We start from the raw sequence: 24,459 nt of genomic DNA, 5'->3' as shown, positions 1-24,459 counted from the left end.
GTTGGTGTTTGGTGAAGTAGAGTGCTGATGATTTGAGGCAAGCATTGAGTTCATCAGCTGGCGTAGAACATTTTTATTCCCTGTTTTATCGTCGTAGTTGTTGTTCTCTGTTGTTAGTGACGTCAGATGTCCAGCTTCTGCAGCGAATATTATTCAAACTCCTTTTAAGCACTTTTTAAATTGAAACTATACCTCAACGATGGGTGGTTGATGAGATAAAGGCCGCATTAGCACTTACAGGACACCCTGTATACATGCAAGCAAAAATATCTGGCGCTTCCAGGGTTTTCTTCAATTACTGGGAGTATTGGAAAAGAGCCAAACCATAATAAAGGAATAAACTGTAATGATGGCAGCGTTAAAGATGTGACAAACCATTGTAAAGACATATACACGTCTGAAACGCATTGTTGGGAACCACGGTAACCAAAGTAAACGTTCCGAAAGTAATTGTTGAGGCCCAAAAACCATTGTTGCCCGGCAGTTTTTCGCCCATTTCGGGCATTTGCCCAGCTCTGACGAACTTTTAAAGTAGCCTACGGTTCAATCCCGGACCTGTTTGGTATATATGCAAAATCTGGCGACGATCGGTCTAAAACTGTAGATTTGTATAAAGAGCATACATACATACTTTCACATTTATATATAAGACTAGCTGATACCCGGCGACGTTGCCCGCCCCGTAAAAAATTTATAAACGTATAGCTTATTAATTACTTCTTAATCAAAAAAATTTCTGCATCAAGTAAGAGAAAATTACTTTTATATTTAAATATTTTAATTAAAAACTTCTGGCAATCGCGTGTGGATACACAATATTTTTGTTTGTCCATCTGGTGTGTAGATGTACAAATTTTTAGGATTACCAACACGCGAACAGGTGACGAAAAGCTGTCTGTGTGAAAAACAGGGCTCATGTAGGTTGATACCTGCCACTACTAACAACTGGCCTTGCGCTTTGTTGATTGTCGTGGCAAAAGCTAAATGAATCGGGAACTGTAATCGCTTTAAAGTGAATGGAATTTCTTCAGTGATAATTGGGGTACGTGGAATGAAGACGTCTTCTCCTCCAGCACATCCAGTTAGAATCATTGCTTCAATGATGTAATTGTGCAATTTCTTCACGCAGAGTCTGTTGCCATTGCAGAGTCTCGGTGTCTCCAAATTTCTTAAAAGCATTACAGGTGCTCCGACTTTGAGGGTCAAGTTGTGTGGTGGCACACCCGGAATATCCAAAGAGTTCAGAAATTCTGCAGGATACAGAACTGTCTGCGATGTGTCTGTGACAGTGTCAACCGATTTGTAAGATGTGGAGTCTCCCGGAATAATTTTTAGGATTTTTCCGTTGATCTTGTTCACACTGTCATTTTTCGGTGCCAGAATCGCACTCTCACAAAGCCACTCATGGTTTCGGTGATTTTGTTGAATGTTTGGGAAGACGTGGTCTGCAAGTTCTTGAACTGAGTTTATATATATAATAACTGGCAAAATCCATTTGGGAACGTTATCAGTCCAGTGCTTGGGTCTACGGGAATTCTTCCATTGCCAAGTTTGATCAACTGATGTGAAAATGATAGCAGTGCTGAGTCATTTAGCAGTTGAACTCGCATGTTGGTGGATAATGATAATTTTTTAGCTTCGTGCCAGAGTGTTGATGTCCTAACAAACTCCACCGATAGACAGCACCTTCACTTCCAACCCATCTCACTAATGGCAGTAAATTGTAATGTAGCGATATGGCCAGAGTTGGTGTTTGGTGAAGTAGAGTGCTGATGATTTGAGGCAAGCATTGAGTTCATCAGCTGGCGTTGAACATTTTTATTCCCAGTTTTATCGCCGTAGTTGTTGTTCTCTGTTGTTAGTGACGCCATATGTCCAGCTTCTGCAGCGAATATTATTCAAACTCCTTTTAAGCACTTTTTAAATTGAAACTATACCTCAACGATGGGTGGTTGATTCTGGACTTAACCCTGACATTAAAAAATGTATATATATATATATATATATATATATATATATATATTGAATTAATTCTTCTCTTCTCTCTCTCTAACTCTTCTGCTGCACCCTAAAGTAATTGTTGAGGCCCCAAAACCATTGTTGCCCGACAGTTTTTTGCCCATTTCGGGCATTTGCCCAGCTCTGACGAACTTTTAAAGTAGCCTACGGCTCAATCCCGGACCTGTTTGGTATATATGCAAAATCTGGCGATGATCGGTCTAAAACTGTAGATTTGTATAAAGAGCATACATACATACATACATACATACTTTCACATTTATATATAAGATGAAATAATCAATTCGCAGCAAAATGATTAAGAAAATCATCTCAGCAGCTGGAACGCGACACTGTTAATGTATCCTTGACAGTTATTCCCGATATTGAATGGCTCGTGCAGGTACCAGTCTCGAATGATTAATAATCATCTACAGCTCGATATTGATTGGTAGCAATGAAATACATATCAGTCATTTAATGTCAATGTCAGCTCGAAAGAGGAGGACAAATACCCGTATGTGCACGATGATGAACGCACTCTCGTTCAAGGATGAACACGTGTATGTGTCAGTATCCATTGACGAGAATCAAAGATTTTGATTCCACACAGGCGCGTTATGATTCTCATCGATTCTGGACTTAACCCTGACATTAAAAAATGTATATATATATATATATATATATATATATATATATATATATATATTGAATTAATTCTTCTCTTCTCTCTCTCTAACTCTTCTGCTGCACCCTAAAGCAGGGGGTGGTGCACAAACTCCGGCCCGCGGGCCAAATGCGGCCACTCAAGAGGCTCCATCCGAACTGTGAAAGGTGTTCTGGTAGAAAAGTATCAATACATTCCGACTTATCAATTAATGCCACGATTAATGCATAGGCTTACCATATTTCCTTCATAGAAATATGGGAAATCGGGATCCATAAGAAGTACCGACAATTATCACCGAAAACATCGTCAAATTCGATTATAGCTAAAACACAATTGTCAAAGGCAGGTAAAATTTCAAATTATAGCCAAAAAAATTGTCAAAGGCAAGTAAAGTTGCCAAATTAAAGACAAAAAAAAAAAATCGTGAAAATAATCTCTCTCAATTCTTGATTTCAAATGTTCTCTCTCAAGTAAGCCTCGTTGAAAACAGATGAAAAAACGGGACATTTTATGAAAAACTTGGAGCGGCCAAAATTACGAAAATGTTTCGTAGAACGAGGATCATATGGTCACACTATGTATACAAGTTTCTGGCCCTCGAGCGGCAGAATTACCGCATATCTGGTCCGCGGACTGAAAAGATTGTGCACTCCCCTTCTCTAAAGTGACGTGACATACTGATCGGAAATCAGTCCTCGCTTAAGCATATTGTTATCCTCAAAATATCTCGCTGTAGGATATATTTTCCCATGAAAAATACGAGGAATGGCCAATTGCTACCAAAAAATTACGTCAAAGGTGAGCCAAGTTACCAATTGTTGGTAAAATTGCCAAAAAATCACCAGTGGTGGGAATTAAAGCATCGCAGTAGATCTAAATCGATTCTACTACAAAAAATGCTTTAATATATGGCAAATATGTGAGATGAGCATTGATATTTATAGGTATAATTATCATAATATAATTAATTCATAAGTTATGAAAATAATTTTAGTCCCAGATTCAGTGAAGAATAAAAATTACAGTTAACTTTGTTGAAAATATGGGAAATAACGGGACATTTTTATTTAAAAAAGGACATAAAAGTCAAAATCATGTGAAAATATTGGAATGTCCCGGGATATATGGGTCATATGGTCACCCCCTACTTCAATTTTTCAATTTCATTGGTAAATGGCAACTTTTTCTTACCTTTGGCGACTTTTTCTTGGAAATAGGTGGCCAATGTTTTTAATACTCTACAACAAATTCTTTTAAATACAGTCGAACTCTGTTATAACGACAGCTATGAGGTTCCGCGAAATTTAGTCGTTCTTACCGACGTGTCGTTACAATCGAGGATGATGGTCTCAAGACTTTTTCGACGAAAAATATCATCAGATGCAATCTAAAACTGTGCATGAAGTTGTTATTTCCTCATGATTAGTGTGATCAACTGCATTTGATCGAAAACAATCGGGAAATTGGGATCCTGAATGCAGTCACCAAAATCACCAATGTTCGCCATAAATCTTGCCAGTCGTCATCCAAATCACCAATTCTATTCAAGAACACAGCCAATTGTCGTCCCAAATTTTCACCAGAACTGTTGTGAATTGTCCTCGAAATCGCCATGGAAAAACCCTTGGCGAGAAATACAGCGCAGTAGCTTGAGTGATTCAAAATATATTTCACGGGGGGAAAATGTAACATGGCAAACAATTTGGAATGTATTTATAGTCATATTTATTATAACACAATTTATAAAATGCAAAATACCTCAACTGTAGGAAAGATTATGAATTAAAGTAAATAAAAAATAAAAACAAGCTTGGGAAGAGCAAAGTTACCAGAAAATACAGGAATGTCCCGTATACGGGTCATATAATGAGCCTTTAACCGATAAAATGAATATAATAATGTTGATATTACCATTTAATATCAGGCTAAACTACATTTTAATGGATCAGAAACTGCTATTAGAATTTGATCTTGTTTAGGGAAATATTAACTCTGACATGAATGGAAACCGGATATTAAAGTTCAGAGAATTGAAAGCTGGAAAAGTTTTTTCTTCGTAAGGGGAAATTAAAATTGAAAATTTGAAGATTTTTAGTAAACTTCAAGTTCTTTTCAAGAGCGTTAATAATGAAGGCAATGAATTCGTGAGGGAGTACTGAAAAATTTTATATTGGTAAGTTTTTAAAAGCTGTAGATGTCACAATATAGAGAAATCCAAAATAAATTTATTATATATATATATTTATTTATTATACTTATTTATTATTTATAGTGAATAAAGAATAGCACGATTTAAATTTTAAAATTTCTTTGAAATTGGATGAGGGAAAAAAAGAAGAGGGGAAAAAAAATGCCAAAATGTAAAGTAAATCCAAAAGAGATCACATCTTTGAAAGAAATGGAATGTATTAACGAAAGAAGAAAAATTAAAATTTTTTCATGTAGAAAATGAAGTAAAAATGTTAAAAAAAAAACTGGAGATAAATGTAAAAAAAAAAATGAAAAGTTGTGTGTGAAGTAAAAAAAGCAAAAGAGTTGTTGAAGCAAAAAGAAAACATGAAGTAAAACGAAATTAAAAATATGGAATGGGAAGTGAAAAAAGGGAATGATTGAGTGTGAAATGAAAAAAAAAACGAAAAATTAAGTTTGAAGTAAAAAGTGAGTGAAAAGAAACGTGAAGTAAAAAAAAAGAGAGAAAAACCGAATGTGAAATAAGTGAAAAAACGAAAAATTGAGTGTGAAATGAAAATAGAAATTGAGTGTAAAGTGAAAAAAATTGAGTGTAAAGTGAAAAAAATTGAGTGTAAAGTGAAAAAAATTGAGTGTAAAGTGAAAAAAATTGAGTGTGAAATGAAAATAAAAATTGAGTGTGAAATGAAAATAAAAATTGAGCGAGAAATGAAAATAAAACGAAAAATTCAATATGAAATTAAAAAAATGAAAATTGAGTGTGAAATAAAAAAATAATTGAGTGAGAAATGAAAAAAAAATTGAGTGTAAAAAAATGAAAAAAAAATTGTGTGTAAAAAAATGAAAAAAATGAAGTGTGAAATGAAAAAACGATAAGTTTAGTGTGAAATGAAAAACAAAATATTGAGTATGAAGTAAAAAGTGAGTGACGAGAAACGTGAAGTAAAAAAAAAAGCTAAAATCTTGAGCGTGAAGTAAAAAAAGAGAGAAAAATTGAATATGTGAAATGAAAAAAAAAAATGGAGTGAAAAATGAAAAAACGAGAAATTTAGTTTGAAATAAAAAAAAAATTGGCTAGGAAATGAAAAAAAAAACGAAAAAACGAGTATGAAGTTGAAATAGAGAGAAAAACTGATTGTGTGAAATGAAAAAAAAAAGAAGAAAACGAAACATTTAGAGTGTGGTAAAAAAAACCGGAAAACTTTAAACAGGATAAACAACAAAAAAGAGGAAAATTTAAGTGGGAAAAAACAACAAAAAACAATTTAAAAAGTTAATAGTAAAAGATTTAAAAGAGTATTCAAAACAGTAAAAGAATTTATAAAACCGTAAAAAAGTGGAAAAACCGATCAATAAAACAGAATTTAAACAAGTTAATAAAAAAACTAATAAATCGGATAAAATTACAAAATTACAAAATTAATTAAAGAAACAAAATTGAAAAAAAAGACAAAAACAAGGTAAAGGTAAAAAACGAATAATACAAAAATAATGAAACAAAATGAAAAGTAAAAAAATTTTGAATTGTTTTCAACGCAAAGAGACATTTTTCACATTTCTTTGAGAATTTCGAAAGATAACCTAAAAATAACTCGTTTTTCATTCACTAAAATCAATTTTCGCATGATATTTTCCATTCCCCGTGGAAGAAAAATATTTATTACTCAGTTAATAAAATAGTAGATAAAGTTTAAGGAAAATATCTCTCCGGTGATAAAAGAATTTGTTTATTTTTCGGAAAGACCCAAAGAAGCCGCAAAAGTCTTCAAGAAAATTTTGTGTGTTTTGATCCTGGCAACTTGCCATAAACTTTCTCTTCGGTAGTTTTTTTGTTTTCTTCTTCTTCCCCTCAATTTGTTCAGGCAAAGTAGACAATGATGTCCCCGAAAAATTGGCAACAATCCAAGAAATAATAATAATAATAATAAAGTAAATTTCCGAAAATGTCATTAATTTGAATTTGCCGAAAGCTTTCCAGCACTATTTTGAGTCCATGATAAAATTTAAATCCTAGGTAATGAAAGAAGTATCAAAGTGATTTGACAAGAAAATAAATGACGCTACATTGATCAAAATTTATTGATACAGATGGGAAATGTTGGATTTAGTTTTGTTTCGGGGAGTATGATGCGAGGCAGCCGAGCAGTGGTTCTCAAACTGTGCTCCACGTCGGAGCACCGAATGCTCCTCCAAAGATTTGTTGGTGCTCCGTGAATGTAAAACACACTTGTTAGTACTTCTCCGAAGACAGACTACTTTCAATTACTTCTTTCCTGATTTTTGTGTATGTATTCAGAAAAATTTCAAAGAAGCCATTTCACCCTATGGACATCCATGCACTTTTAAAGTTTTTCCCCAACCACAAATCCTTTAAGCATTTTGGAGCTCTTCAAATGATATATTATTCAAAATGTTATTCAGCCCATGTATGGACCACTGCTTTAGCGTCTTCAAATCCTTTTCCATGAAGGTCTCTCTCTGGATTTGGCAACAAAAAAGGTAAAAAGTCCTTAGGGACATACAGCATGATACTGCAATTGCATAACACCTTACAAAGGCTTGTTGACTCTAAATAAGTAGCAAAACACCGAGTAGTGATCACGCCTGTGACAAATATTTTCAATTACTTCATACTCATTATTCACATATAGGTGTTTTTTTTTTTTTCATTAACTGAATACCTTTCTACGACCAGGTTGTTGAAATTTTTCGTCTATCTTTCTTAGATTTCAAGATAGCGCGAAAAAGTTCCTAAATTTCCCACCAGATGGCGTTCTAACCTTTCTTATCATTTGGCGCGTACTTGTATTGCTATATCTCTACGCTATTTTCATGATTCTATCTGTCATATTTCAGGAGTTATTCAAGATTATATGAAATTTCCAATGTTCTTCATTTCTCGAATATTTATCCTTTTTGCTCCTGGGCATCCCAAAATGATCCTTAGAGATAGAAAATGATTGTAAGAGGCTGCGCGTATATCACTACGTAAGAGATCTTCAAGTGGTCATAACTTTTGAATGGGTGAAGATAGGATGATGGAAAAAGTTTCTAGGTATAACTGGATCGGACATGCGCTATATACACGATAGTAACAACCAAAATGCCACCTGGCGAGAAATTCTTGAACTTTTCTTACCTTGTCTTAACAAATGAATGTTGAACCAAGACAATTAGGATAAATTATAAATATATAGCTTAAATTTATGAAATTCTATTCAATGACACGATAATATATAAAGATTACCCAGAATGTGTACATCGACTGTCAAAATTTTTAACATTTGATACCATCTACTACTACTTTCAACCATCGATGTCTCGGAAAATCTCGCAAATTTTCACATTTCTTCGAATTATAACGTTAAGGACATATTCACAACTTACAAATTGCGTTGTTACGGCAGTTTTATAACTATAAATATAAATCATTTCTCATATTAGTTATGTGAAACGTGTTTTTTCATCTTTCATTTGCTATCATTGCCGATTTAGGTGGTAATTTGCTAATCAAATTGGCTGTTGGCTATTCAATTTAGCAACGATTAATAATTACCCATATTTTCCCGTATTTAGGATCCCTACTTCCCGTATTTGTCTCGGAAATATGATGAGTTTTATGTCATAGGAGATCGATATATAATTCATTTTAGTTCCTTAAGCCGGGATTTCCTAGGAACAGGTTTCCTCATGCCGCGCGCAACGTGATTCACCCAGCGCGACACGCCGTCCACTCACCAATAAGAAAAGCAGCATTACTGTTTTCCTACAGAGCGCAATACGCCTCACGACAGCGCTTTACGTCGGGCGTGATTGGCTGACTGCTTCTGGAGGAGTCAAATGCGTCGTGCACGGAGGTTTTGCCGATGTTCTCATCTTCACTCTTGTGTGTTTTCTTTTCCTTCCCTTCAAACCGGAGCATGCAGACGACAGAGTAGCTGATGCCAAGGTCATATACTATAATATAGCTGCCCTGATCTGATGCGCCACGCTAGGAAAACACAAACCCGTAGCGTAATTATGTAACACGTTTCTGCCGGCGCGAAATGGTCTAATTCGGTTCACGCAGCGCAAGAAACCTATTCCTAGGGAAACCCGGCTTTATGAGCAGAGCCCACAAACCGAACTTGATTCGGAATTCAGTTCTTGGGTCAGCACTTCAGGAGGAATCTAAAAAAGAGGCATTGAAGAAGCAGACGACAGGTGGAGTCCATCCATTCATTTCAGTTCCTTATAAACGGAGCTCACGAACCGAACTTGATGTGGAGTTCAGTTTTTGGGTCAGCACGTAAGGAGGCATCCAAAACAAATAGCCTCCGATGTAGCAGACGACAGGTGGACATCTATTCATTTCAGTTCCCTATGGATAGAGCTCAAAAACTGAACTTGATTTACAGTTCAGTTCTTTTGCCTGCAAAACAAGGAGGTCTCCAAAAACGAAAAAAGGTTAACAAGGAAAAAATATGCGAGTTTCAATTGCTGACCATATTTCCTCGAAAACAATTGGGGAAATTACGATCTCAAAGATGGAAAATCGGCATTTGGCGCCGAAACTGATTCCAAAAGTGAGAAAAATTGCGAATTATCTTGAAAATCTCTGAAAAAATATCGTCGATGGTGAAAAAAAAAGAAGCTTCATTGCAATCACAGTGGATTAAAATGAATTCTGCGGGAAAAAAACCAACATGACAAATACGTGAGAACATTATTCTGATATTCATGTTATTACAGTCGTAATTATCGAATAAAATAATAATAATTTATGATTTGCCGCTGTGGTGGTCGAGTGGTTATAGTGACGGACTCGCGATGCGAGGATCCGGGTTCGAACCCCACAGTGGTGGTCGGCTGAAGTTGGTTTTCTGTGGTTCCCAACTTCAAGGCGCAAATGCGAACCGATCTCCCCGTTAAAAAGTCTCGCCACAGAGAGCAACAGTCCTACAACGATAAATCATTCGATCATAACACTTCACTCATAGTTAGAAAAACTGGTGGCAGATGGCAGCACTACACATAGCAACCCTTACACAGAAACAAACTTCACGTCAGGTTTCACTACACGCACATTCCCGCATGTACCGATTCGTTAGGGGTTCCGCGGGCGAGGTGTGGGCGGGGTGCATGTGGGGTGTAGCAGTAGTAGGTAGGGCCTCCACAAAATTGCTCGGGAATCCATGATGTTCTTAAGTCAGCCACCTCGTTGGGCAATTTGCCTGTTGTGGCGTTGTATTTGTATTTGTGGGAAATCAATTTTATTCTGGATTTCAGTGAAGAATAAGAATTTGCAACTAGACTTTATTAAAATTACTGGAAAAACGGGACATTTTTATCCCGGAAATCATCTCACGACGATCGGCTTTTTTCTTCAAATCTGAGATGCTTCATCTATATGCCTCTTTTCGACGCACCCCTTTAACCTCGAAAGCCCCCTTCCCTCTAATTATTTTGTACAGTATTTTTCTTTGTAGTTTTGTAATTTTGCAAATCTTGATTTTTTGTATCATTGTATATGTGTATCTTACCTGGGTATATTTATGCTATTTGTAAATTGTGATAATGAATAAAATTTTTCGGACACTGGCCACGTCCACCGGGGCAATGTTCTTAAATTCTGCAAGTGTAAGATCCTGGCCGTGTTCGGTAAGTATATAAGTACTTAAAGTAACCCCACGACCAGGTTTTTTCGCTAAATATCCATGCATAGAAAAAAAACCAAGCCCAAAAACTTCATGGTTTCGGGCATTTTGAGTAAATTTTGTTTTTCATATACATATAATATTCAAATATTATCCCCTCCCTTTAGTCGCTGACTAAAGAATCCCTGGCTATAAAAGGGTTTGTACGACCCTTTTTGGAAGCCATTGCGAATCAAGTTTGGGCCGGTTGGTTGGTCGGTCGGTCTAACGAGTCTGGGGGTTCCTGGTCTCATTTCAGAGCATCCCATCAGAACAGAGGTAAGAATATGCAGCTGAATTGAAACTGATGGTTTTCTTCCCATAAGCAACTTACTCCAAAATGCTTCGTAAAATTGTATTACTTTTGAACACAATCTAAAGCTCTTCCCGTACGAAAGCGAGATATTTCTGCCCAGGGCAGATGGTAGAAATACATTCGAGCCTCCCTTCTCTCTTCTTTCCCTCATCGAAACGCTTTATTGGTAACAGGAACTGATTTTTTTTTCCCATTACCTCAAGGTTCTTTTCTCAACTCGCAACGTTTCACGAGTGAAAATGTACTATTACCTACACATGAGAAGGGTGGCTGAGGGGGGAGGCAATAAAAAAATCCCGCTCTTCTCATCTTCTTTTACCCTTAATTTACTGAATGTTCAATGAAGATACCAGTTTCAGAGATTTATCACAGGTACTTCAACTAAACATCATTCAAATTTGTTATAAAAAGCCTTTTGTAAAGGGGGTGAAATGTTTACAGATATAGGTGAGTAGTCCTACAAGATATGCATATTGAATGTCTATCCTTGATTGTCTCGTTTCTTATTATTTTTTTCTTATTATCTATTAACCATCAAGGATTACACGTGACGGTCTCGTATTCATCAAGGGTTCCATGAAACAGTCTCGTAACCATCAATGATTCCCTGTTTCGTATCCATCAAATGTTCAAAATTCCCATGTCTCGTAACCATCAAGACTTCAAAACGTTCATGTCTCGTAACCATCAAGGTATCAAGAAGTTAATGTTTTGTAACTATCAAGGTTTCAAGAAGTTAATGTTTTGTAACTATCAAGGTTTCAAGGATTTCGTGTCTCGTAACCATCAAGGTTTCAAGGATTTCGTGTCTCGTAACCATCAAGGTTTCAAGGATTCCGTGTCTCGTAACCATCAAGGTTTCAAGAAGTTAATGTTTTGTAACTATCAAGGTTTCAAGGATTTCGTGTCTCGTAACCATCAAGGTTTCAAGGATTTCGTGTCTCGTAACCATCAAGGTTTCAAGGATTCCGTGTCTCGTAACCATCAAGGTTTCAAGAAGTTAATGTTTTGTAACTATCAAGGTTTCAAGGATTCCGTGTCTCGTAACCATCAACGGTTCAAGGGTTTCATGTCTCGTCCATCGAAATTTCTAAGTCTGGTCCTCTACAAGGGTTGAAGAATTTTATGTCTCGTATATTCATCAAGGGTTCCATGAGAAAAGTTATGTAAGCAACCACCTTCGAGTCGAGCTCATTCTTTATGTCGCTTTGCCGTTGTGTGGGCATCGTGATGGATTTCCCAGATTCGATCCACGCAGTCGATACAGTGGCCGGCTGTGAAGTTGGTTTTCTTCTACTCGATTTCAACGAAACTTAAATTAATGCACCGTTGGGTTCCAAAACGATTAATATTACGTCAAAGCCACGGTAATAAATTGCCTCACGAGGAAAAGGTCCCAAGATGACATCTTCAAGAGTTTTGAGAAAATTACAACTTAAATATGATCAAAAATAATTTAAAAATCCGGCGGAATTATTACGGGTCACTCAAGAAAAAAATTGTAGACATCAATATTTTGAACTGAAATAAAGGCCGAGATTGAGTTTGAAAATCTCGCAACCCCAGAGTGAAGTCGTCGAAAAACACACGATCAAGTACAGCACAGACAAAGAAAGAGAAAAAACTCCAGAAATAACTAGTTTTCAAGAACAGGAAAAGTTGGAGGAAAGAAAGGAAAAAAGAAAGTGAAAAGAAGTTTTTTTCTATAGATATTCGCTAAGAAGCGCGAGAGGCGATGAGTAGCCAACTTTTACCGTCTTTAATAATTTTTTGCGGCTTTAATAATTGCTGTCAGAAGCAATTTTTTTCCTTTTTTTATGTTTCTTGTGATAATTTTGTGAGGATGACATCTAGGGGACCCTTTCCTTGTCAGTAGTGATAGAACCAGAGCTGTGTGTGTACATTTTGTGAAGTATTGCAACCATCAAAGGGTTCTACGCGAACGATAAATTTGAAACCTCCGGTCTAAGAAACTTTGTATGTGATACTTTGCATATCTGTGTTAAACATAAATAATGTTTATTATACATAAAAAGTATGCCATCAATTTTGTTTACCTGTCGGTCTCGGTGGCTGGAACTTATTCTGGCCCAAAAGTTTACTTCCTCTCTCCAAGGGAACAAACAGAGTTGTCACGGACGCCTGCGTCGTCATTTCGGTGATATTAGCATTGAAATCTGTGATGGCTGACGTCATGTTGGACCATTTACATCGCTCGTCCCCGTACGCTGTGCCATCGCGGGATTCTCAACCGCTTTGCCGTAAGCCAGCAGTGAGCCATATATCTCAATTCATCTGGTAAGTGGTCAGTCAAGAGATCGTCCGGTTTCATACGAGATATCTCTATACTACAGGTGACCCTCGTCTCACAAGATTGTCACTGTCATATCCATCGCACAGTTTAGACATTGGTCGATTGACCACTGTCCATCGATACAATATAGAGCGTCACGAATCGAATCATGAGATGATCACGAGCCGAGCCTTTTATCTGACGTTCAACGATGACGAGCTTTAGATCTGAGCGTGAGAAAGACGAGTTGAGCTTTAAATTCGAGATTCCACGATGACTAGCCGATTTTAAACCTCAAATCTGTGTTCTAACAGAGCTTCAGTCGCAAGATTAAACAATGACCAGACGAGCTCCGAATCTGAGAATAAATTATGACAAGACTTAGATATCCGAAATTCGGTGATGAAAGATCTGAGACTGAAAAATGCCGAGCTTTTGCAGATCTGAGGTTCAGCGATGATCTCAGTTGCACCGATGACTTCAACGTCAACGAGGCTAGTTTTTAGATCTGACACTCAAAAATGACAAGCTTTGCATGTGATATTCAACGATGACGAGCCAAAATTTAGATCCAAGAGTCAACGATGATGATCCTCAGATCGGAGATTCGGCGATGATGAACCTTATACCTCAGATGAACCGACGACTTTAACGTTGACGAGCAGAGCTTTAGGTCTGACACTCAAATACGACGAGCTTTAGAGCTGAGATTCAGCGGTGATCGACCTTATATCTGAGATGCACCGACGACTTTAACGTTGACGAGCAGAGCTTTAGATCTACTGACACTCAAATTTCACGAATTTTATATTCGAGATTCAACGATAACGAGCCGACGTTCAGATCAATGAGTCAACGATGATGACCTGAAATCTGAGAATTCAACAATGACAAGCTTCAAACCTGAGACTCAAGGATGACGATCGCAATTGACACAAACGAATCATCAGTCTGTGTTCCTACTTTCACGTGTCCCTTCCAGACTTTTTCCTCCCGGATAAAAAAGGACGAAAATTCACGCAATTATCTTGTCAGACGGAATGTTACTCAACCGCTAAAAAGAGAACAGATCCAACGCCATGTTAATTCCGTCGTTCCCTTTGTCGGAAAGGTTACCGCGTAACTGTCTTAATTAAAGTATCGGGACTCTCTCTCTGTGACTTTCGATCAATCGGAGCCAGGAATTCAATGTTAAGACTTTGTTGGCGGCCTGGCGGAAGGAGAGAGGACATCGGCAGTGGCGTAAAAGAGTCAAGAAAATCGGTGTCGACCTTTTCCCTCGATTCCAGGAGAAGATTGATTGTGTCACTCACACGGTCTTGTGAATCCTCCTCGTATTGATTGGTGACTTCCTCCGGAGGATTCGCCTCCAGCTCGGAAGATGGTGCCGGTGGGTGCCGGGGGGGAGGGAGGGGGAGGGCTAAAGATGAATAAACACACGAATAACACGCAGATGGTCTTGACTTTGGAATTTCTCGCCGCTTAAGTCAGTCTCTTAGCACTTTGAAGATAGTTCTTTAGTAAAACTCCCTGCTGGGATTTTGGCTGCTTTTGATGGCGGGGTTGTTATTGTCCGTGTACTTTCATCCCAGAGTGTACATTGATTGCGAACTGGTTCTTCTATCTAATGACGAGCCTGGAAAGTTAAAAGAGAAGACAATTAATGAATTAAAAATTTAATTGCAAATATCTCATTAATATAATTGAAAAAATTGTGGTGATAATGAAGGGAAGATAAATTAAGAAGGTGGCTCCAAGTTGAAAAGGAAACACTGTGACAGCCCACGGGTCAAATGCGGCCCGACGGGGAATTCCATTGGTTTTACGAAAACTTCACCGACAAAAATTTACAGCCAGGCGATAGGGAAATTCACTGACAACAGTTCGTCACCAGTGAGTGAGTGAGCGAGTGTGTGACCAAATGAATTTGTGAATGAGATAGTGAATAATCTAGTGAATGAGTGACCCAGTGAGTTGATAAGTATAAGTGACTCACTCACTCATTTGCTCAGCTTCTCACTTACTCTCTCATCCACTCACTCACTCTCTCATCCACTCACTCACTCTCTCATCCACTCACTCACTCTCTCATCCACTCACTCACTTACTCTCTCATCCACTCACTCACTTACTCTCTCATCCATTCACTCACTCGCTCATTTTCTCACCTGCTCACTAACTCATTCGCTCATTCACCTACTCGGCACTTCACTCACCGACTCCCTCACCCGCTGAGTCACCTGTTCACTTATCCGCTCATTTTCTCCCTCGCTCTCTCATTTACTCACCTGCTCACTCACTCATTCATTTGCTCACCTGCTCATTCACTTACTTGTCACCTCACCACACACAAACTCCCTCACTCGCTCGCTCACTCACTCATCCGCTAATTTACTCACTTACTCGCCCATTTAATCACGGTGTCCCTTATTCGGAGTGTTCCCTAAAACGGAAGTTTTACTGTATACCTAAGTTGACAATATTTTGTCTAGAGAAATATGAAAAATCTGGATCCCCTTCAAGAAAATACAGGTCCAATTACCACCAAAAAAGTCGCCAAAAGTAACTACTGTATTTATCACCGAATTATCGTCAATGGTGGGAAATGAAGAGCTACTGCAAATCGCATGGATGAAAATGTAATTTACGGGAAAACATTTAGTTTGTTAAGTATGTGAGTATATTATGGAAATTATATATGACTATAATTATATCAGGATATAATTGAATAAAATTATAGCTATATATGAAAATTATCTTAATTCTTGATTACAGTAGGACGCAAAAATTCAAGGAAACTTCGTTAAAAATACAAAAAGGGGGAAATTTAAAAAAAGTCGGGCAAAAACACCGTCATCCCGTGAATACGGGTCATATGGTAACCCCTATACATACCAGTTTCTGGCCTGCTGACTTACTTTCTTTTTTCAAACCAAGCACAACTCCGGTCTATCGCCATGGGCAATTTACTATCGAGTGAGTTGTGCCAGAAGTGTGAGTGCGAGTACTTATATACTGTTGTGCCTGATTTTTCAGTGCCGCCATCTATATGTCAGAAGTGAAGTGAGTGAAGTGTAATGATTGAATATTTGTACCATTGTAGGCCTGTTGCTCTCTGTGGCGAGACTTTTCAACGGCAAACTTTAGATTTGGCGCTCTAAAGCGACGAACATTAGATCTGACACTCAAAAACGACGAGCTTTATTTCTGAGACACTCAAAAACGGCAAACTTTAGATTTGGGGCTCTAAAGCGACAAACATTAGATCTGATACTCAAAAACGACGAGCTTTATTTCTGAGCCACTCAAAAACGGCAAACTTTAGATTTGGCGCTCTAAAGCGACGAACATTAGATCTGACCCTAAAAAACGACGAGATTTATTTCTGAGACACTCAAAAACGGCAAACTTTAGATTTGGGGCTCTAAAGCGACAAACATTAGATCTGATACTCAAAAACGACGAGCTTTATTTCTGAGCCACTCAAAAACGGCAAACTTTAGATTTGGCGCTCTAAAGCGACGAACATTAGATCTGACCCTAAAAAACGACGAGATTTATTTCTGAGACACTCAAAAACGGCAAACTTTAGATTTGGGGCTCTAAAGCGACAAACATTAGATCTGATACTCAAAAACGACGAGCTTTATTTCTGAGCCACTCAAAAACGGCAAACTTTAGATTTGGCGCTCTAAAGCGACGAACATTAGATCTGACCCTAAAAAACGACGAGATTTATTTCTGAGACACTCAAAAACGGCAAACTTTAGATTTGGGGCTCTAAAGCGACAAACATTAGATCTGATACTCGAAAACGGCAAACTTTAGATTTGGCGCTCTAAAGCAACAAACATTAGATCTGACCCTAAAAAACGACGAGATTTATTTCTGAGGCACTCAAAAACGGCAAACTTTGGATTTGGCGCTCTAAAGCGACGAACATTAGATCTGACCCTAAAAAATGACGAGTTTTATTTCTGAGACACTCAAAAACGGCAAACTTTAGATTTGGCGCTCTAAAGCGACGAACATTAGATCTGACACTAAAAAACGACGAGATTTATTTCTGAGACACTCAAAAACGGCAAACTTTAGATTTGGCGCTCTAAAGCGACGAACATTAGATCTGACACCCAAAAACGACGAGCTTTATTTCTGAGACACTCAAAAATGGCCAACTTTAGATTTGGCGCTCTAAAGCGACGAACATTAGATCTGACACTAAAAAACGACGAGATTTATTTCTGAGACACTCAAAAACGGCAAACTTTAGATTTGGGGCTCTAAAGCGACGAACATTAGATCTGACACTCAAAAACGACGAGCTTTAGATTTGGCGCTCTAAAGCGACGGACATTAGGTCTGACACTCAAAAACGACGAGCTTTAGCTGTGACACTCAAAAACGACGAGCTTTAGCTGTGACACTCAAAAACGACGAGCTTTAGCTGTGACACTCAAAAACGACGAGCTTTAGCTGTGACACTCAAAAACGACGAGCTTTAGCTGTGACACTCAAAAACGACGAGCTTTAGCTGTGACACTCAAAAACGACGAGCTTTAGCTGTGACACTCAAAAACGACATGGGAGCTCTGAAAATTAGGTCAGAGATTCACTGATGACAAGTCCAGCTTTAGATCAGAAATTACATGATGACGAACCAAGTTTTAGATCAGAGATTCAATGTTGAAGAACCTTCGATCCGAGATTTAATGGTGGTATTCATTGGATTCAAGATTTTGATGTAGAAACTTCTACTGGAAAGTTTTGCCAGACCCACACCGCTCAAAATATCTTCTTCAACATCATGTAATTGTATTTATCAAGAATAAAGATGGCAGCACATAATACTGAACGTGAAAATAACAACAGATTTTGTCGTTTCTTCCCCCCCCCCCACACGTCCGAGAGATAAATAGGACAAAGGAATCAATGGAAATTTATCCTGACATAACCTGGTTACGCCTATTTGCTTTATTCCGGAAAAAGATCCGAAACGACAAGCTCGACAGAGCGGAAATAGCACTGACCCGGAAGAAATTGAATATAAATGGGAAAACATTGTTTCTGCCGGAAGAGAGGAATTATTACGTCTGTGGCCATTCCCAATTCTTGTTATTTACGGGTCACCGAATAACCAATTAAGACCTTCATGACATTAGAAGCAGAAACTAATAGTAATAATGATTATATCCTTGTGTCTTGTCCTGGATCATGAATCGAAGAATCTTTGTTTTGCGAATGGGAACAACATCGACGATTCCAGAATGACAGCAGCGAAAATAATTCGTGTTCACCATCCGTATTTATGCGAATCGATGGAAATGCCGCCATTTCCTCACTCTTTGGGGGGGAGGCATTTCTGTATGGAAATGCATCGATTCTTGAAGTATCCTGGATTGAGTCTCAGTTCAGCAAAGAAGTCAGTTTACACCAGGAGTACACACCCTCCTACCCGCGAAAAGTCCCGGTAGAAATGTATCGATACATACAACACGATAGATGCCTATTCAAGTGGACATCAACCTACAGCTCGTGGCCCTCGGAGCTTGTTGTGGCCTACCAATCATTTTCAGAAAAATTTTGAAAATATTGAAAAAAGATTTATTCTAGAGCTAAGTAAGGAAATAATTCTAGAATAAAAAAGAAAAGAATAATTCTAGAATTAATTAAGAAAATAATTCTAGAATAAACGAGAGAAATAATTATAGAATTAATTAAGAAAATAATTCTAGAATAAACGAGAGAAATAATTATAGAATTAATTAAGAAAATAATTCTAGAATAAACGAGAGAAATAATTATAGAATTAATTAAGAAAATAATTCTAGAATAAACGAGAGAAATAATTATAGAATTAATTAAGAAAATAATTCTAGAATAAACGAGAGAAATAATTATAGAATTAATTAAGAAAATAATTCTAGAATTAATTAAGAAAATAATTCTAGAATTAATTAAGAAAATAATTCTAGAATAAACGAGAGAAATAATTATAGAATTAATTAAGAAAATAATTCTAGAATAAACGAGAGAAATAATTATAGAATTAATTAAGAAAATAATTCTAGAATAAACGAGAGAAATAATTATAGAATTAATTAAGAAAATAATTCTAGAATAAACGAGAGAAATAATTATAGAATTAATTAAGAAAATAATTCTAGAATAAACGAGAGAAATAATTATAGAATTAATTAAGAAAATAATTCTAGAATAAACGAGAGAAATAATTATAGAATTAATTAAGAAAATAATTCTAGAATAAACGAGAGAAATAATTATAGAATTAATTAAGAAAATAATTCTAGAATTAATTAAGAAAATAATTATAGAATTAATTAAGAAAATAATTCTAGAATAAACGAGAGAAATAATTATAGAATTAATTAAGAAAATAATTCTAGAATAAACGAGAGAAATAATTATAGAATTAATTAAGAAAATAATTCTAGAATAAACGAGAGAAATAATTATAGAATTAATTAAGAAAATAATTCTAGAATTAATTAAGAAAATAATTCTAGAATTAATTAAGAAAATAATTCTAGAATTAATTAAGAAAATAATTCTAGAATAAACGAGAGAAATAATTATAGAATTAATTAAGAAAATAATTCTAGAATAAACGAGAGAAATAATTATAGAATTAATTAAAGAATAATTATAGAATTAATTAAAGAATAATTATAGAATTAATTATAGAATTAATTAAAGAATAATTATAGAATTAATTAAAGAATAATTATAGAATTAATTAAAGAATAATTATAGAATAAATGAGAGAAATAATTCTAGAATAAATAAAGGAAATAATTCTAGAATAAATGAAAGAAAAATAATTCTAGAATAAATAAAGGAAATAATTCTAGAATAAATGAAAGAAAAATAATTTTCTGGAATAAATGGAAATTCTAGAACAAATGAAGGAAGACGAGGCGCATGTGTGGTTTAGTAATAGTCATCGTAGAGCGATGGCAGATGACTGCCACTAGTCACCGACGAGGATGACCGATAACTGCATGGCTCCCACGTGGTGTGGGGATAACAGGGCTTGGAGGGTCCGGGATGGTTTTAATTTTTTTTCCCGCACTATAAATTCACTACAGAGAGGCTCGTAAAGACACCAGCCTAGGGGCTGGTTGCTACAAGATATGGGGGGGGCGATGGATGACTGCTACTCGTCGAGTCCCTTTAATCATCGAAGATGACGACAGAAGACTACAAATCGAGTCCCTCAGTCATCGAAACAGACGATAAATGGCAGTTGCTGATCGAGTCCCGTAGTAATCAAAAAGGATGGCAGATGACCGCTACTGTTCGAGTCCTTTAATCATCGAAGAAGATGGTAAATAACTAATACTAATCGAATCTCTTATTCATCGAAGAAGATGGCAAATGACTGCTACTTTGGGTATTCTTTAGTCACCGAAGGAGGTGGCAAATGACTGCTACTGATCGAGTCCTTCAACCATCGAAGAAGATGGTAAATGACTGATACTGATCGGGTCTCTTAGTTATCGAAAAAAAATGATAGATGACTGCTACTGATCGAGTTCCATAGTCACCGAAGATAACAGGTCGAATCTGTTAGTCATCGAAGAAGATGATAAATGACTGCTACTGATCGAGTCCTTCAACCATCGGAGAAGATGGTAAATGGCTGATACTGATCAAGTTCCACAGTCACATTGAATATAACAGGTCGAATCTCTTAGTCATCGAAGAAGATGACACGCTGAAGTTTGAACTGGGCGGCCAAACCATTCTACTGTATGTATCATTCTTACTGCTTCTCATAAAAGACTCCTTTCTCTCTCTCCGACACTTTCTCTCTCTACATCATGTAGCTGTAATGAACAGGTAAAAGTCTCCGGCTGCGCTGAACAAAACATCAAACTCGGCTTCTATAAAACGTGTCTATGTAATTTTTTCCTGCAGAGCTCATCACCTTAGGGGCCATTCAAGTATTACGTAAGCAGATTTTCAGCCATTTTTGATTCCCCCCCCCCTTGTCAGCAAAAGTCAGCAAAACACCGACCCCCCCGACCCCCGTCAGCAAAATTTCGTCAGCAGCAGCTTAGAATATTTCATATCTTCAAGAAGGGGTGGTTGATGACGTGAGCATCCTTCAAACCCCCCCCCCCTTGCCATCAAAAGTCAGCAAATCCAAACCCCCCCCGATGCTGACGTAATACTTGAATGACCCCCTATCATCAACACCACGCTGTGTCGATTTTTCCTAGACATTTTTCCCCCCAGCTCCTGCATACCATTAAAAGTAAATATCTTCAGGACACACGCCCATCTCTCTTTCGATATCTCAGTTCGACTCCAAAGACAGAGAAAACTCCAGCCAACTGCATTTCCTATCATATAGTCTTTTCCCATTCCCGAAAGCGTAAGACCTCACAGAGATTCAATCCTATCCGAAGTCTTTTATTTCCTCAATGCAATGTATTACATTCCCCTAAGAAACTATTCCTCCGTCCGTCCTCCCCCCCAACACACATAAAGATGCGATCCTCGGGAACAGGAATTGATTTCGCAGACAGCAGAAGAATCCTTCCCGCAAGGGTGATTGCGACATTGACCCAAGGGGATATAAAAACCCTCTCCTGGAAACTGTCCGCGAAAGACGCGAATAGGGGCGTTAAATGTCACCGAAGCAGTGAAGTGGACAGTATATACGGAAACTTCCAGAGAGAACGCGTCTTTTTATATATTTTTTCATCTTATTTCTCTCGGTATAACGATGCTCCTTGCAGACTCTTTTAAGAAAACGTCTAAACAGAATGTTCTGGAAAAGAAAGGAGCAGGGGAAAAAGAAGCCCTATATTTGTCCTTTTATTACTTGGGGTCGTTCCAGAAAGAAGAACGACCTCCAATTTCTGTCTCTTTACCCCTTGGTTTTTTTATTTCCTTTCCTTTTTTGTCTAGTTTCAATCTGGATAGAGTGCGAAGCCATCGTCCGCAAAATTGTCAGGTCCACGTGGATCAAAGCCGGCTGTGTGAATAGAAACGAATGCTGCGGTTAATGGATTTATAAAAGAACTCGGCGGACAAAGATGCCTCTGAGACGATGTGACGGACTTGTTTGAATTTAAAAAATAATTATAATGGGTTAATATAATTAAATTTTTCATCTTCAGTTTAAACTCAAGCAACGAAGCAAACACGCCTTCCGCGCATTTCTATGGATACGTAAGCGAATGTATAGGGATACGTAAACCTCCCACTCATATCTAGGATCATGATCCGTTTCGGAGTATCTCTACGGATTCATAAAACTCCAACGCATATCTAGGATCATGATCCCTTTCCGAGTATTTCTAGGAATACGTAAACCTCCCACACATATCTAGGATCATGATCCCTTTCGGAGTATCTCTACGGATTCATAAAACTCCAACGCATATCTAGGATCATGATCCCTTTCCGAGTATTTCTAGGAATACGTAAACCTCCCACACATATCTAGGATCATGATCCCTTTCGGAGTATCTCTACGGATTCATAAAACTCCAACGCATATCTAGGATCATGATCCCTTTCCGAGTATTTCTAGGAATACGTAAACCTCCCACACATATCTAGGATCATGATCCCTTTCGGAGTATCTCTACGGATTCATAAAACTCCAACGCATATCTAGAAGCAGGCTCGTTTACCGAGTATTTCTAGGGTCCCGTATTCCTCCCACTCATCCTTTCCGAGTACTCTTGGGATACGTAAAAATACTCCAACTCATATCTAGGAGCATGCACTCCTACTAAGCATTTCCATGGAAACGCAAACACAGGTCTAGGAACATGCACGACTCTCGAGAATTTCTAGGGATACGTAAACCTCCCACTCATATCTAGGATCATGCACCCCTTCCGTGTATATCTAGGGATACGCAAACGCATATCTAGGAGCAGGCACACCTCCAAATTATTTATAGGGATACGTGATCCTTCCACACATATATAAGATTAATATTTTTTTTTCATTATGTTTCGAGTATTTCTAGGGATACATAAAACTCTAACGCATATCTAGGATCAGGGCACGTTTACCGAGTGTTTCTATAGATACGTAAACGTATGTCTATGGCAGGCACGCCTCCCAAGAATTTCTAGGGATACGTAAATCTCTCCCACACGTATCTAGGATCATGCTCCCTCTTCCGAGTATTTCTTGGGTAAAACTCCAACGCATATCTAGGAGCAGACACGCCTCCCAATTATTCCTAGGGATACGCAAAGTTCCTACCCATATCTAGGAGCAGCGGTCTCCCCAGTATGCAGGTACACTTTCAAAACATTTCTGTGGACCTGCAAATCCCCCTACGCATATCTAAAAACAGGGTACGTCTCCCGAGTATTTCAATGGATACGTAAACTTGCTGCACATATCTAGGAGCGAGAAGGCACGTCTGCCGAGCATTTCTAGGCGTGAGCACGAGTGTGCTCGAGTCAGTCGAGTATTTAAAGCAAAAAAACCTAAAGCTCTCACAAACTTTTGGAAAGTGCGGGGCACTTCATTGGTGTGTAAACGCGTCGCAGGTCATTTAAGTGATATGGAAATGCGCCGCCGCTTGTGTGAGTAATCTGGACGTATGCGATAGGTAAATGTGCCGCGGGCCGCTGAAGTGCTCTGGCACTGTGCCACAGGTCACTCAAAATATCTGTTAATATGCTTGCTGTTCACTCAAGTTAAAGAATGCGCCACAGGCGACCTAAGTGATGAGGAACTGCAACGCGGGTCATTTCAGTGATGCGGAACTGTCACGGGACGCTCAAGTGATCTGTTTGCATGCTACGGACCACATAAGTGATTTGAAACTGTGGCGCAGTACACTTGAGTGATCTGGAAATGTGCCGTGAGCCGCTGGAACGTGCCCCAGGCGACCCTAAATGATGAGGAACTGTGTCGCATGTCATTTAGGTTAGGTTGCCTGATAATACGCCGCGGGACACCTAAGTGATGTGGAACTGTGCCACGTGACGCTCAAGTCATCTGTTAATATGCTGCTGGCCACCTAAGTGATTTGAAACTGTGCCGTGCTATACTTGAGTGATCTGTAAATGTGCCATGGGGGTCACTCAAGTTATTTGAGAATATGCCGTGGGTCACTTAAGTTATTTGGGAATGTGTTGCGGGTCACATTCAAGTTGTCTGGGAAACGGCTCACTGTACCGCGGGTCACTTGAGTGACCTCGAACTGTGCCTCGAGACACTCGAATGATCTGTAAATGTGCCACGGGTCACTTGAGTGATCTGTTGGTGTTCCGCGGGCGGCTTGAGTGCTGTGGAACTGCACCCCGGATCA

At 37.9% G+C, this 24,459-nt stretch overlaps 1 protein-coding gene across 1 annotated transcript in view; it reads right to left on the bottom strand.

The window, feature by feature from the left end:
* LOC149083668 (uncharacterized) overlaps window positions 1-24,459 on the bottom strand; it is an 80,790-nt gene that overhangs the window by 30,014 nt on the left and 26,317 nt on the right. The window contains exon 2 of the mRNA XM_089234158.1: window positions 12,907-14,778. Within this exon, the coding sequence (XP_089090284.1) occupies window positions 12,907-13,045 (139 nt within the window). The 5' untranslated portion in view covers window positions 13,046-14,778. The remainder of the gene's footprint in view (window positions 1-12,906; window positions 14,779-24,459) is intronic.

This window comes from Pholcus phalangioides, unplaced genomic scaffold (genome assembly GCF_987345545.1).
Source record: "Pholcus phalangioides strain wild (caught in Gottingen) unplaced genomic scaffold, Ppha-v1.0 ptg000008l_1, whole genome shotgun sequence".
Taxonomy (NCBI): domain Eukaryota; kingdom Metazoa; phylum Arthropoda; class Arachnida; order Araneae; family Pholcidae; genus Pholcus; species Pholcus phalangioides.
This window is presented reverse-complemented; position numbering and strand designations above follow the sequence as displayed.